The following is a 14,920-nucleotide window of genomic DNA, read 5'->3' as shown; positions in this document are numbered from 1 at the left end:
CGGCTGATTTGTTCGTCTGAAAGAATAATCGTCCTATTTTCGCACTGTTAGTGGGGCAATGGCATTGGCCGTTTTCGTGGTTCCTCCTCATTTCTTTTATCGGTCATGCTGGAAAATTTGTGAAAAATGGCTGATTTTTGCAATCATTGGCGACAACAGAATGACCGATGTTTTGTTTTTCGGATGAAAAATCGGCCAATAAACAAACCGTCTATGGCCTGCATTAGACAATGAAGCTCTTCTCCAAGAAAAGATGCTCCAGGCGAACCAATATTTCTTCACCACTCCCTTAGCGCGTCGAAACCACAGAAGACCATCAACAAAAGAAAAATGTCTTATAGTGTAGTAGTTTTATTAAAAATTCACAGCCATAAACATAATGGATATGTGTTAAAAGAACCAACCTAAAGGAATTCACTTACATGCTTAGCCACCACACTCACAGGAGAGTGGTGTCGGGACCTCTGGCATATCAAAAAGCAATCTCTCTCTACAGCTGTTTTGCTCAAACGCGCATCATCAGGAGAAAACAAAGGCACTGAATATCTCAGTCCCTTCCTTAACCCTTGCGCAACTTCGTGACGCTCTCCCATTCTCTTGGGCCCCGCACCATCTTATCTTTTTGAGTATTAAACTCCCCGCTGACCCAGCATCTTTGTTATCTAATTACCCGCCCATGTTTACGCACTTAGCCAACCTCATGTCCTCCTGGTCTTCCGTACCCCTGGCATGGATGGGGCGTATTACCGTTGTTAAAATGTCAATCCTACCCAAGACACTATCTTTTTAGAGTCCTTCTCATACCTGTCCCTTCTTACTTCCTTAGAATTCTTCAACACCGAACCCAATCCTATATCTGGGGCAAAGTTAGACCACGAATTGCTAGGGCCATTCTCTTCTCCTCCAAGCTGGCCTGAGGGCTAGGCCTCCCCAATTTCACGAAGTACTATTATGCAGCACACCTGGCTCAACTACCTAAAATACCACGCGACACATGAAACCCCCCTCTGGGTCGCTATAGAAGCAGTAGACTGTGATCCGCTGTCTCTAACGAATCTATTATGTCTTCGCCCAAGTGAATGCCACACAATCCGAAACCCAGTCACTAAACATAGTCTATCCCTATGGGATACCCTCAAGACGAGGTTCGCCTTACGCTCCCCCCATAACCCCATGCTGTCTTTTCTCCACAACCCTGCATTCCCTCCAGTCTGGACCTCCCCCTCCTTGTTCCACAACTGGACATGCAGAGGCCTCATTAGGTCCTACAGACTGAAAACTCTGGGTACCTTCAAGGCATTTCCCCTTTTATGCGAATCATATGGCCTTCCGAGATCTGAGATCTTTAGTTACTTACAGCTTAAAATTTTTTTGCTTCCAATTTACGGAGTAACTCACCCATGACCAAGTTCGAACGGCTATGTAAAAGTGATTCTTATGCACGAGGCATGATCTCCACACTATATTCCCACATTCTATCCCCACCCCTGCCCATACCCTATGTCAATAAATGGGAGAGAGACCTCGGTCTGGTTTTAGACCATCCAGAATGGGAGGATATCTGGTTGTATACTAAATCAGCATTGCAAAATATAGTGGCCTTGGAAACAAATGATAAAAGTATTCATGCGCTGGTACATGGTTCCCACTCGGATAGCTAAATTCCTCCCTTCCTATGCCTCCTCTTGCTTTCGAGGCTGCCCGGATCCCGGCACTTACTGTCATATTTGGTGGCACTGTCCCCTGGCTTCTACTTTCTGGGCAGAGGTTTTTGGTATCCTTTCTTCAATACTCCCCTATACCCTGCCCACAGATCCAACCATGGCCCTCCTAAATAGGAAGCCTCAAGGTATGTCTCGTTTGCATTTTAAATTATTCCTGCAAGTTACTACTGCGGCGAAGCAAACCATTGCTAAAGCATGGAAAACCCCCACCTCCACATTCTGGAAGTCAAGCATAGGGTCACGAGAGCCATGGTTCACGCTAAACTTGAAGTGGTTATTCAAGATACAGCGAGTACTTTCGAATGGCTTTGCAAACCTAGGTGGAACATTGTTTGCCACCCGATTTTGATGATTCCCTATTATACCCATGTTGAGATCTGCTAAGACCTTAAGTCCCTCCTCTACCATGGGATCCTGCTTTCCCTCGGGGATACCCCCTCATCTCATAAGACTCTCCCTTTACTTGACTACTTTCCTTTCCCCTACCACCCATATTCATTCATATTTCCCTGTGCTACTACTCTATGTTTTCTCCCCCTATATGCCGGTCCCCCTTGACACTGATTCATGCCCTCCCCACCCCCCAGTCTTTTTAACCCCCTGGGTTTTTTTTCCACCTTCTTCCCTGTCCCCCTTTGTTTTTCCCTTGCCCCAAACTCTCCTCCCTAATTACCCAATTTTCTACTACCCCCCACAACTCCCCCAGGAAGCTAGCCTATGGATAACCCGGTCATACTTAGCACGAATTTCTACATTCCTACACACTGCCTAAGGCGATAGCCGCCTAATCCTCAACGATAATTTAGAAGTGTCAAGCCCATACTATGACCCCCCCACACTAATCTAGATTGACTTGCAGCTCTTTGCACGCTATTGTTTTTATCTCCTGACACGAATATTTCCTTATCCCCTACATATTTCTCAGTACTTGTTTCTCACTTCTCTCATTTACTAGTTGAGCACTATGCCTATAACCATGTACTGTTTTTTGCCAGATGCAGGAATTCCTACATCCTTATTGATTGTAACTGTACTTGTATGTGATACGAACATCCTTATACGGTCTCTGCCTGTTGATCTCATACCCTGTTACACTATTATGTTACCCGTGTTGCATTTTCTCTATGTTATTGCACTGTAACTTTGGCATGTTGCCTTTCAATATTTGAACAAGAGAAGAACAATGAACTGTATAGCTAGCAGATAACCTTGTCATTGTTTTAAAAGGATCAGTTGATAATTATACTTCAAGTGTTTTTATAAAACTGCAGCACTTTTAGTATTTACCCTCAGGCTACAGTGGTTTGCTGGTGGTAAATACTCAGTTATGGCAGTTCCATGAAGTTAAACCTACCTTTCAAAGTGTAACCAGCTGGTCTATAAATTTGGTACTAGCTATCAACGTATAAACCTGCTTCTTCATTCATATTTATAGACCAGGTTCCTCCCCAAAGTCAGGGTGGAATTTATACTTTTGAATATGGGGGTACCCAAAACTTTGGCTTTTTGTTCTATAATACAAGGTGTGAAAATTGAATTACTGGAATGGACTGTAAAAAGAAATGTTTGCTTACTTATACAATAGCGGCAGTTGTCCCCTCAAAGTAGTTCCTTGTGAAGCAACGCACTTTTCTAGACAACTGTGCCACTGCTGGAAACATTCCTGGATTTCGTTTTCCAAAAAGCTGTGCAGTATCTTTGCCTGGAAGTCCAGAATGCCATCAAATCTGTGTCCTTTTAAGGCATTTTTTAAATTCTGGAAACAGCCAAAAGTTGCAGGGTGCCAAGTCAAGGGCATAGGTTGGCTGGCCAAGTTTTGGAATGGATTTCTGGGCTAGGAACACAACGCATCATGTGCAGCATTGTTGTGGTGGAGAATCCACTTGTCAGGCCAGAGTTCCAGTCTTTTCCTCCAAACAGGTTTGGTAACCATTTCAGAATTTCAATGCTGGTTGACTATACTATGAACCCCCTGTGAAAATACACCAGCATGGTTTTGAACTGAGGATGAGACAGGCGTGCTTTCTTCGGGTGAGGCGACTTCTTTGTTGTCCACTGCATACTCAGGCGTTTTGTTTCCGGATACTGGAAACACCATGTTTCATCACTAGTAATAACCCTTAACACCTCTGATGACTATTATTATTATTATATAGTATTTATATAGCGCCAAAGGGTTTGCTCAGCGCTGTACAATAGCAGGGGGACAGAACATGAGACAGGACAGAAACAATACAATACACGAGGGGTTTGAGGGCCCTGCTCTTTCGAGCTTACAATCTAGGAGGGAGGGGAAGTGGAACAAGAGGAAATGGCTGTGGGGGATGGAGTGGTAGGAGTGGAGGAGGTCAGTTAGGTGAAGGTGGGGTAGGCCTCCCTGAAGAGGTGGGTCTTCAGGGTGCGCCTGAAGGTGATGAGGGTAGGTGACAGTCTAATGGACTGGGGTAGGGAATTCCAGAGGATGGGGGAGGTCCTGGAGAAATCTTGCAATCGGGCGTGGGAGGAGGAGACCAGGGAGCTAGAGAGTAGGAGGTCCTGTGAGGAGCGAAGGGCACGGGTAGGGGGGTATTTAGGTATCAGGTCGGTTAGGTAGTTCGGGGCGGTGTTGTGAATGGCTTTGTAGGTCAGGGTTAGCAGTTTGAATTTGATGCGTTGGGCAATCGGGAGCCAGTGAAGGGATTGGCAGGGGGGGGGGGGGGGTGGCAGATGTGGAGCGGTTGGTGAGGTGGATGAGTCTAGCCGCTGAGTTCAGGATCGACTGGAGTGGGGATAGCGTTCGTTTGGGTAGGCCAGAGAGTTGCAGTAGTCCAGGCGTGAGATGATGAGGGAGTGTACGAGTTGTTTGGTAGTGTCCGGGGTGAGGAATGTACGTATCTTGGAGATGTTGACGACTACATTCTTTCTGACCTTCAGTCAACATTTGAGGCTAAAATCTCATTCCCAAATCATCCGTTTGCTTCACTGTTTCCCTACTCATGTTCAGTTCTTCTGCTATCATCACTCAATCTTTGATCTGAGAGTATGATGGTTCACACTTTACCCACGTTTACACTCGTCCTTTGCATTTTTGGCTGCCTACTAATTATTATTACTACTATTACAGGTACCTATATATAGCTCCATCAATTTCCTCAGCGCTTTACATATATATTGTACATTCACATCAGTCCCTAACCCTTAAGGAGCGTACAATCTAAGGTCCCTAACATTCATATATACACTGTGGGGGTAGCTCAGGTGGGTATCACCTTCCCTGGGGAAAAAGGTAGTCAAGACAGCAGGCCTTTCGTAAAATCTGACTTGTTGTCAGATTTAAAAGGTTGCAAGTATCATAAACAAACAAAACAGAAAATAAACCCTCGCCATCCAGGCACTAACTAAACACAGGAGCTTCACCCTGTAAATCAAATCAAAACAGTATGCAAACCTTTTCCTTTCTTGTACAATGCCACAGCTCATACAGATATGGCTCTCTGAGTCCCAGGCCAAGAGCAACTTCTTGCTCCAGTCCTGCCTTATTTATACCACCTGCTGGTGGTCATCAGTGGACCACAAAAACCGATCCGGAACCACCTCTGTCATAGTGGCCTGGAAAACCCGGACTGGACTCCACCTTAATGTCCTAGATATGACCGCATGCGAGGTGAGACATAGCGTCCATCGATCACCTTGCCTTTCATAATGTCACAACATATACAATTTAGACAGGAGCCAATAAACTTTATTGTGGACATGTTCCCACTCCTCAAACAACCTATGCCATTCAAACACTTGATTTCTTCATGGAATATTCACCATAAACCTGTTGTAACAGAACTAAAGTTTCACTTGCACTTTTGCCAAAATTTTATGTTAATCCACTGCTCCAGATTCTGGTCACTTATTTTCAGCCAACAGCACAAACAGTGACCCTGTCCCAGGCATGTGCAAGTTAGAACATGCTCGAGTGTGAATTAATGTGTGACTCACCACCATAGTGATATGCTGCACCCATTCCAAAAATTAAATTATCACACCTTGTGAAGCATTTTTATAAGTATAAACAGGCATTTGTGAATGTACTGCTTCCCTATAGTCAATCTTTAGTATTATTATGGTTACAAACTTCCAGCTGGAAACAAAAACATTTAAGGCTTTTAGGAATGCACAATGCCATTTAGGGATTCTATTCCATTATGGACTACAGTCTTGGTTGTTTCTTTACAGACCACGCTGCATATTTAACTGTTTAGCAGTTTAGGCTAAGAACATTTTCAGAAGTACAGAAAATAACTGTTCTCGCAAAAAATAGTGTCCTCATCAGCGAACTGACCTGGAAGCATAAAACAATCTTATCTTGTCTGTGTAAACTACTAATCCCATCAATTCCCATGTAATGGAGATGAACAAATCCAGACATGTTTGGAGTCCAGGGTGAAATGCAACCATGGCTTCCTATAAAAGCAACAATGGAGGAGTGAGTGTAGTCACCAAGATAGGGGAAGTGTGTAATTCAGAAGATTTTCGAGTGAAAATATTGGAAAAAAAAAAAGCCTGCAAAAAGAAAGAAAACAAAAACAAAAAAGGTACCTGATCTAAGAACTAATCAATTGCAATATATAAACTCTGTGCTTCAATAAGCTTTAAGCAAATAGACAGGATACTGCGGTCCCATTTCTATGGGTAACCCTTTATAAGAGTAATACTCATTTGGACAAGAATTAGAAGAAACTCTAGACAAAGCTTCAGAAACCTTAAACAGTAATTTAAGGGGTGTAGGCAGTTCAAAGATTCACTGCCACAAACCCTTTTTTTTTGTCCCATCAAAAGATTCAGGGTCAGTTCACACTATGCGTATCAGTAGCTTTTTTTCTGCATCCAAAAACACACAGAAAGTAGGTTATATGGTTGTCAATGTCATAGTTCACATTAGTGCATTCTGGTTGCAGACAAAAAAAAAAAAAAAAAAAAAAAAAAAAAAAAAAAAAAAAAGAAGAACATGCAGCACAGAACTGTACTCTAAAACTCATCAAAAAGACACTGGAACGTGCACGTCCCTATTTTTTTTTTGTTTACAAACGATTTTATTGTATAAGAATAGACTGTAAAACAACAGTACATTGTCGCAAAGAACTTACAACAAAAACAGCATGTCCCTATTTAAATTGAAGAAAAAGAGGGGAAAAACTTAACTGAAATGCATAAAAAACGCACCAGCACGCGTCAAAAACGCACATGCAGAAACGCATCCGGAATGCGTTTATAGTGTGAAACGGCCCTTGGCATACATAGAGTAAAAAAGGAGACCTATTTCCGATTACACCATTATAGACTGTAGGCAGTATTTCTTTTAGGCGAAGTTCACATATATGTGGTATGGGACACCGCATATGATTCTAATAGGAATCGCACCGCATTCCTATTCAAATCATATGCAATGTCTGTGTGGTGTGATTTGAGATGTATGGCCCCAAACGTACTGCATCCGCACAAGAAAAGGTGCAGGACTATTTTTTTTCCCTTATACCTATGCCATCTGTCAACTGCACTGTGTTTTGCAAACTGTTTGGGGGTGTCTTTAACGCAACATCAACACCCACTGAGGTTCACATGAACTCCGTGTGATTTCAATGTGGTGTGGAAAACGGTCAGGATTTGCTACATTTCCTTCACTACATATTATTCTAAATTTCAGCAGTATAATGTGCAGAGTCCACGATTCTATAATGGTCCATGCTACTGGAATAGGATGGTTCTACAAGTTCCTAGGACAAGCGATTTCTGCCCTCTCAGCTAGCATTTCTGGAATGGTGGACATCTATAAGTGTCTCAAGAAGTTCCCTTGGTTCACAGATCCCCCTTCAAAAAATAGTCACAGAAGCCAGTCTATCATGATGACAATGGCCTTCAATAAAGGAGAAGTTCACCTTTCGCAACAGGTTACATGTTACACCCATAATAAGGGTGTAACATGTAACATGTTACAAATGGGCTGCCCCCTCCTCCTTCCCCCGATCTTCGTTGTGACAGCTACCAGGGGATTTTCTCCCTCCCTGCTTGATCTCACAATTTAAAAAAAAAAAAAAAAAAAAAAACCGTGGCAGGCCTGCCACCATCACTCATGCACAGTATTCTGTAAATGAGAACACTACATTTGTCTTTGCGATTGTCGGCTTGTAGTTCTCAATGAACTACCAGGGCAGTGGTAGTTCATCGAGTTTTCCAGTCAGTAAGTATCTGATTGCCCGTATGGCATGTAGGGGCACACAGATACAAGGACAGGTCTGCGGGAGAAATGCATGGCACCAGTGATCTGCTGATCTCTGGTGCAATCCTTTTACCTGCAAAAAATGTGCATTTATTATTTGTTGTTAAAAGGTGAACTTATCCTTTAAAAAGCAATCCTTCTCCAAGCACAGAAAATTGCCAATGATTTGGAAGTCCAAGATCTGATGCAGGAGGAAGACATATGAGTTGTATACTCTGACACTACAGCGACAGTAACACATATCAGCAAGCAGGGGAAACACACAATCTTCCATTAATGTCTCTTTCCCTGCAGGTATGTTACTGGTACAAGATATCTTCAGCTGTACCCTTGAAAGCTTCAATAATAACAGCTGCAGACCAATGTAACCAGGAATTCAATCAGTATTAAACCCAAAAGCAAACATTTTTATATTGCAGCGTACCAATTCTTAGATGTGGTGGCTGCATTTTGCTTTTTTTTGGCTTTTTCCCCCTTTTATTTTTACCTGGTGATCCAGCCAGCAAGTCTGTTCTTTTTCAAAAGAACAAGCTCTTCTGCAAAATGTAACAGGGATAGAGGGATGAAACAGTTTACCACTGACAGAGTGCTTACAATGGTCAAGTTTTTTTTTTTTTTCGGATAAAGGTTTTATATAAATAAATAAGTTTGCTGTAATTGCTTATAAACTGTAAGCTGGAGTTTGGCTTCAATTTGTTAGTGCATCTAAATTTGCTAGTCTAACAATCCCCTCCCCCAAGATTAACAATGCTGCTGCCCAAAGGTGTCCCTGTCCTTCATCCAGAGTAGATCACTAGGTTACTGGCCAGATTACTAGGTGAAAACAGAGGGAAAAGCCTACAGAAAGAAAAACTAATGCAGCCACCACATCTGATTGGTAGGCTGGAATATATAAAATTTTTGGGTTTGGGTTTAATACCACTTTTAAGCACCAGGAGTGGTCTTTGAAACAGGAGAAATTCCAGCTAAAATGTGGGACCCCTTAGATTTGGCCTTTTTGAAACTAGCAAAGAACTGCTCCGCTCTAAAGCCAACTAAAATAGAGCAGTATAGGTCAGACTTCAGTAGAATTCTGAATGGTTGCCCAACCACTGTAATCCTCTGTACATCAGTCCCACCACTGTAATCTCTTACACATCCGTCCCACCTACACATTTACCATGGTACCCCCTGCTTATCCGTACCACCACTGTAACCCCCTGCACATCTATTCCACCACCGTAGCCCCCGCTCAGCTGTCCCACTGCGGTATCCCCCTGCACATCTGACCCACTAATGTGTGTACTTAAAATTCTCCATGGGTGATGCTTTAAAAATGTCTACAAGTTAGCAGTGTAGAGTTACAGAGGAGGCCTAGTGCGAGAATTATTGCTCTTGCTCCGATGTTCTGGCGATACCTCAGATGTGTGGTTTGAACACCATTTACATATGTGGGCATGGCCTACGTATGTGTTTACCACTATGTGCAAGCATGGGGGGGACGGGGGCACTTTAAACTTTTTAAAAAAAATGTAATGTTTTTTTTTTTTTTTGCATGGACACAGCAGCGGGCGGCAGCAAAGGGCGGGGTTTTTTTCGGCACCTGCATCAGCGCTTTTTTTTTTCATTTTGGCAGACGGCCAAAAGAGGTGTTTTCAGCCGAAACGTTTCGGCCACCGAAATTCGGTGCATCCCTATTATCGAGTGACAGATGCAGAAATATATTTTGTGCAAAAACATAGATTAGGAACAATAGAAAAACAAACACAAAAACAAAACAACAAAAAAAAAAAAAACCACTTACCCCAAGCACCAATAAATAATTTAAAGCACAGTAAATATGAAAAGGCCCATCCAAGGGTGTGTGACCCCAAGGTCATTTTGACAAATCTGCACAAAAGAAAAACAAAACATGATTTAGTTGACCTATACATCATAAAATGTTTAGTAAGAAATTGTTAAAAGTATTCCAAATACATTTACCTGTAAAGAAACAAACATACAGGTCCAAAGGTTAGGATATAAAACGGAACAGTAATATAGGAACTGCCAATAGTGTCTTGCATTTTAAAAAGTGCGGTTTCCCAGGAATGTCCTGCAAGTCTTGGATTGTCTACCTTGTAATACACGGATCTGGAACAAGCTTCTAGCAGGGAAAATATGAAGTGTCTGTATTGTATACTTGTTCCAGGCCATTAACTCAGCCAGTTCATTTCCAGAGTCATTATCACATTTCAGCTAGAAAAAGATGCCCTTTTCCCCCAATCCAAACAGTGATCATTTTAAACTAAGTGTTCTATAGATATCAAGTTCTTTCACTGAGCTAGATATGATACAATTATGCATTCTGTAGTCCACACTATTCTTCTTTACACTCGATTACTACTCTGCTATACAACCTATACTTCACATCTCTGCTTACCAATACCAGAGAGCTTGGTGTGACTTAAGTCTAAAGCTGGGTACACACGGGCCAAAAATAATTCGAAAACAGTGAGTTCGGCAGGAACCGTCCAACGTTTGGTTGGCCCATGTGTAATGCAGGCCATAGATGGGTCGAAAATCGGCCGATTTTTGGATCGTTAGTGGGCTATTTGTTCGGACGTTTTTCGGTATTTTGGCAGATTTTTTTTATCGGTAAAGTTGGGCAAAAAAACGGCCGATTTTCGCGGCAATGATGGCCAAATCAGCCGATTTTTTTACAGGAGAGGGAGGAGGAAGAGGGAGGAGGAGGAGGAAGAAGAGGAGGAGGAAGAAGAGGAGGAGGAAGAAGAGGAGGAGGAGGAGGAGGAGGAAGAAGAGGAGGAGGAGGAGGAGGAAGAAGAGGAGGAGGAGGAGGAGGAGGAAGAAGAGGAGGAGGAGGAGGAGGAGGAAGAAGAGGAGGAGGAGGAGGAAGAAGAGGAGGAGGAGGAGGAAGAAGAAGAGGATGAAGAAGAAGAGGATGAAGAAGAAGAGGATGAAGAAGAAGAGGATGAAGAAGAAGAGGATGAAGAAGAAGAGGATGAAGAAGAAGAGGATGAAGAAGAAGAGGATGAAGAAGAAGAGGATGAAGAAGAAGAGGATGAAGAAGAAGAGGATGAAGAAGAAGAGGAATTCCAGTCCGGCAAAAAGTGTCCCTGCAGAGAGCTCCACTATTTCTTTGACAGTTCCTTGACATTTATAGCGGTTGCAACAATGTATCTATTTCCGAATAAAAACATCTGTATCCTAAATGGATACAAATAGATACATTGTTGCAACTGCTATAAATGTCAAGGAACTGTCAAAGAAATAGCGGAGCTCTCTGCAGGGACACTTTTTGCCGGCTTTAGACGGGATGAAAATCGGCCGATTTTTTTTACCATTGCTGGTAACGTCGGCCGCTTGAACGACCGATTTTTCGTTTTTTAAAAGAAAAATCGGCCGACTTTTGACCCATCTATGGCCTGCATAAGGCTCACAATCGGCTTCTGTCAGTCATGCTAGAAAACTAGCATCCGATCAGCGCTCACAGCCAATGGCTCCGAGTGCTGATCAGTGTGTTCTGGTGGAGGGAGCAGTTTCCCTGTCAGAGCACAATAGCTCAGCAGGGGAGATCACCACACTATCATCACTTAGCATGGCGACCTCTCTTTTTTTTTTTCCATTCAGTCCACTGGGTTGAATGAAAAAAAAACAAACTGTGTGTGTACCCAGCCTTAGGCTGAGCACATCAAATGGTGTAGATACTGGTAACCCAAAATAGGTACAGCTTCAGCCCCTAGGAATAGTTAAAGATTTTAGTTAGAATAGAAGCAAAATATGACTACCCTTACTTCTACATACTTATTCAAATGCATATACACAGTGATTCCTCTGATACACTGCAGTAATTATACAGTAGATGTTGTAGTTTTATTGAGCCCACACAGTGGGAGACAAGTTTTAACAAGTCCAGATCTAGTGATAAATTAATGCTGCAGACACTCCTACAACAGATGGTACAGGTTAGCCAGGGGTGTGAACATTTTTGAAAAAACTAACTTGTCCAGGGACTAAAATCGGTGTCCCAGTCTACTTGTCCCTCATGACAATCTACTTGTCCAGATAAAAAATAAATACATTTTAACCAAAACCATATTTAAATCCAAGGTTATTTTATGGATGTTTGGGGCTTTTAAAAACAAAAAGGGGCTTTATGGGGACATAAACATGTATTATTTTTAACATTGCGCTGTTCATTTCCTCCTCCCCTCCCTGCCTGTCTCCATCACAGCACCCAGGGAACTAGCAGGGAGGGGAGAGACCTTGCAGTGTAATGAGCACCGATTGGCTGCTCCTCAGGAAAGGGGAGTGTCGGGCTTATCCTTTATCCTTTTCGCTGCCAGAGCCGTTTTTGCATTTTTTGCACGTTTAAAAAAATCATTTTAGGCCTTAAGATTACATAAAACCCCCAAACATTATATATTTTTTGAAAGCAGACACCCTAGAGCAGGGGTCTCCAAACTTCCCAGGTAAAGGGCCAGTTTACAGTCCTTCAGGCTTTATGGGGGCCAGACCGTGACCAGTCATGTGGTGAGTGGAAAATTCCTGGTATCAGTGCTCCATCATTCGTTTTAAAGGGAGGAATAGTGCACCATTGTTGATATCAGTGAGATAAATGCTGCCCCATTGATAGCGTCAGTAGGGTGAATGGTGCCCCATCATTGGTGTCAGTTTGTGGAATAGTGTCCCAAGGGCCACATAAGGGCTAGCAAAGGGCTACATTTGGCCCCCCGGCTGCAGTTTGGACACCATTGCCCAAGAAAATAAAATAGTGGTAGTTCCAATTTTTTATGTTGCAAAATTTCAGTAAAAAATACAAGTAAACTAATTTTAGGGCACCAAAAAAAGCAAATAAATTAAAAATTTTTTTGTAAAATATAAATGTTGAGGTTGCCCTGAGTAAATAGATATCCAACATATCAAACCTTAAATTTGCGTGCGCTCGTGAAATGGTGATGTACATCAGTACCCTATAAATTGTCATAGCCAACACTTTTAAAGCCCCTTATAGGTCATCAGTATAGTGCTATGGAGGAGGTTTTGTGCTAGAATTATTGCTCTCATTCTGGCGTGTGTGGTGATATGCAACATACATATGATGTTTTCATGCGTAGGCGTCCCAGCATGTGATTTTACATTTGTACATGCGTGATTATTTTTGCTGACAGGTTCTCTTTATTGAGACATCAATGCATGTCTGCATATCTCTCCTCTGCGACACTGAATGTAATACAGTGCACATTGCAGTGCATTACATTATCTCGGCCTCCATGGACGGGAATCTGTTAAACGGGGACCCAGGTCAGGACACGAAGGGGAGGGGAGGTGGGAGAGGCTGGCACTGTATGGAAGGAAATCGGGTGGCAGCGCTGCCGCCTGAATTCTTCCACCTGACAGGTGAGCCCTGCAGTCATGCAACACTGCCCATATGAATTTTTTAGCATTTTTTTGAGACCGATAAAACTTTATTTTGGTGGTATTTATTCACCACTGGGATTTTAATTTTTTTTGCTATATAAATAAAAGGTCAAACATTTTGAAAAAAAGTGTTTTTCTTATAAAATTTTGCAAATAAATAATCTTTCAGCATAAAACTTGACCAAAAATGTATTCAATTATCTTTTTAGTAAAAAAAAAAAAAAAAAATGAAAAAAAAAAAAAAACCTCCAAAACTAGTTTATAACTAAAAATTATACATTTCTCAAATTTTTTTAAATTTTTATATTATTGGGTTTTTTTTAACATACTGTCACCCCAGCAGTACAGTGTCACCATAGTGACACTGTACTACTTGTGGGGGGTGATGAAGATTTTTTTGTACACTGATTAAGGCTGCAAAAGCAATCATTTCGCCTTCTCTCTGGCAGCATTCTTGCAGTCATTGAGAAATACTGTGTGAGCTGCGATTGGTCACAGCTTGTCACATGGTACAAGGTTGTTGTGAATAGCCTTGTACCATGTGATCTCTGTGAGCATTCACAGATTTCACACATAGTAGGCAATGTCAGAAGTGACATCTTGCTTACTACTATTCATGTGATCACTGATTGGCCAATCAGTGATCATATGATCGGGACCTCACACAGAGGTCCCGTACAACGATTGGTGTTCCCAAGGAGCGCACACAAGCAGGGAAGCGGGGAGGACTTTATAAACGACCAACTGCCCCTGCACTGCTCCCGTCCAGCCGTTTGTATACATGGGAGGACAGGAAGTGGTTAAACGTTTTTTGATGTGTTCAGTGCATTTTTCCCCTCTTTTATTCTTAACCTTAAATAAGGACGTGTGTTTCTGATGCATTTTACCGCGTTCCAGTACAGTTCAGAAAAAAAAAAAAAATGCAGCATGATCTTTTTTTTTTTTCCCCAGGAATTGGCACACACTGGTGTGAACTATGCCATTGGAAACCATATACCTCACTACCCATGCGTTTTTGATGCAGGAAGAAAAAAAAAAAATACAACACACTGGACTGCATGTGGTGTGAACCAGCCCTAAAAACAGTAATCAGCAAAGCTAAGTTCACACCTATGCAGTTTGCGTATGATCCGTTTCTGCAATGTGTTTTTTTTTCTTGTTGCTAGCCAGATTGAAAACGCAAAACGCATAAAAAAGTGGCAAAAATGCATAAAAAGAAACCAAAAAAACAAAAACCACCACACACTACATGCTTTTCTGCAGCGTTTCCATTGAAGTCCATAGAACAAAAAAATTCAACTTTTTGCATTTAAAAAAGTCCCTGACCCTTTAAAAAAAAAAAAAAAAAACACCAGGTGAAAATGCAGAGATGTGAAGCTGTCCCATAGGAAATCATGTTAAATGGACTGTAGTGCGTTTCTGCAAGACTCTGCGGAAAACACTTAGGTGTGAACCTAGGGTAAGTCCAACACCTGCATGCGTTAGCGAGTAATCAATAAAAACAGGTTTTCTGTGCAGCCCTTGCATGGGGTTTATACCAGGAGCCTGA

The 14,920-nt window shown here is 42.1% G+C and overlaps 1 protein-coding gene across 2 annotated transcripts in view; it reads right to left on the bottom strand.

The window, feature by feature from the left end:
- Positions 1-14,920, bottom strand: part of LOC149469993 (C4b-binding protein alpha chain-like) — a 114,807-nt gene that overhangs the window by 89,850 nt on the left and 10,037 nt on the right. For both annotated transcript variants that reach the window (XM_089668331.1, XM_089668332.1), the window contains exon 2: positions 9,755-9,840. In XM_089668331.1, the coding sequence (XP_089524457.1) occupies positions 9,755-9,830 (76 nt within the window). In that variant the 5' untranslated portion in view covers positions 9,831-9,840. The remainder of the gene's footprint in view (positions 1-9,754; positions 9,841-14,920) is intronic.

Source organism: Staurois parvus, unplaced genomic scaffold, assembly GCF_062004578.1.
Source record: "Staurois parvus isolate SC_StPar_1 unplaced genomic scaffold, SC_StPar_1.0 ptg000056l, whole genome shotgun sequence".
Taxonomy (NCBI): domain Eukaryota; kingdom Metazoa; phylum Chordata; class Amphibia; order Anura; family Ranidae; genus Staurois; species Staurois parvus.
The sequence above is the reverse complement of the archived record's forward strand: the minus strand, read 5'-3'. Positions and strand labels throughout refer to the sequence as shown.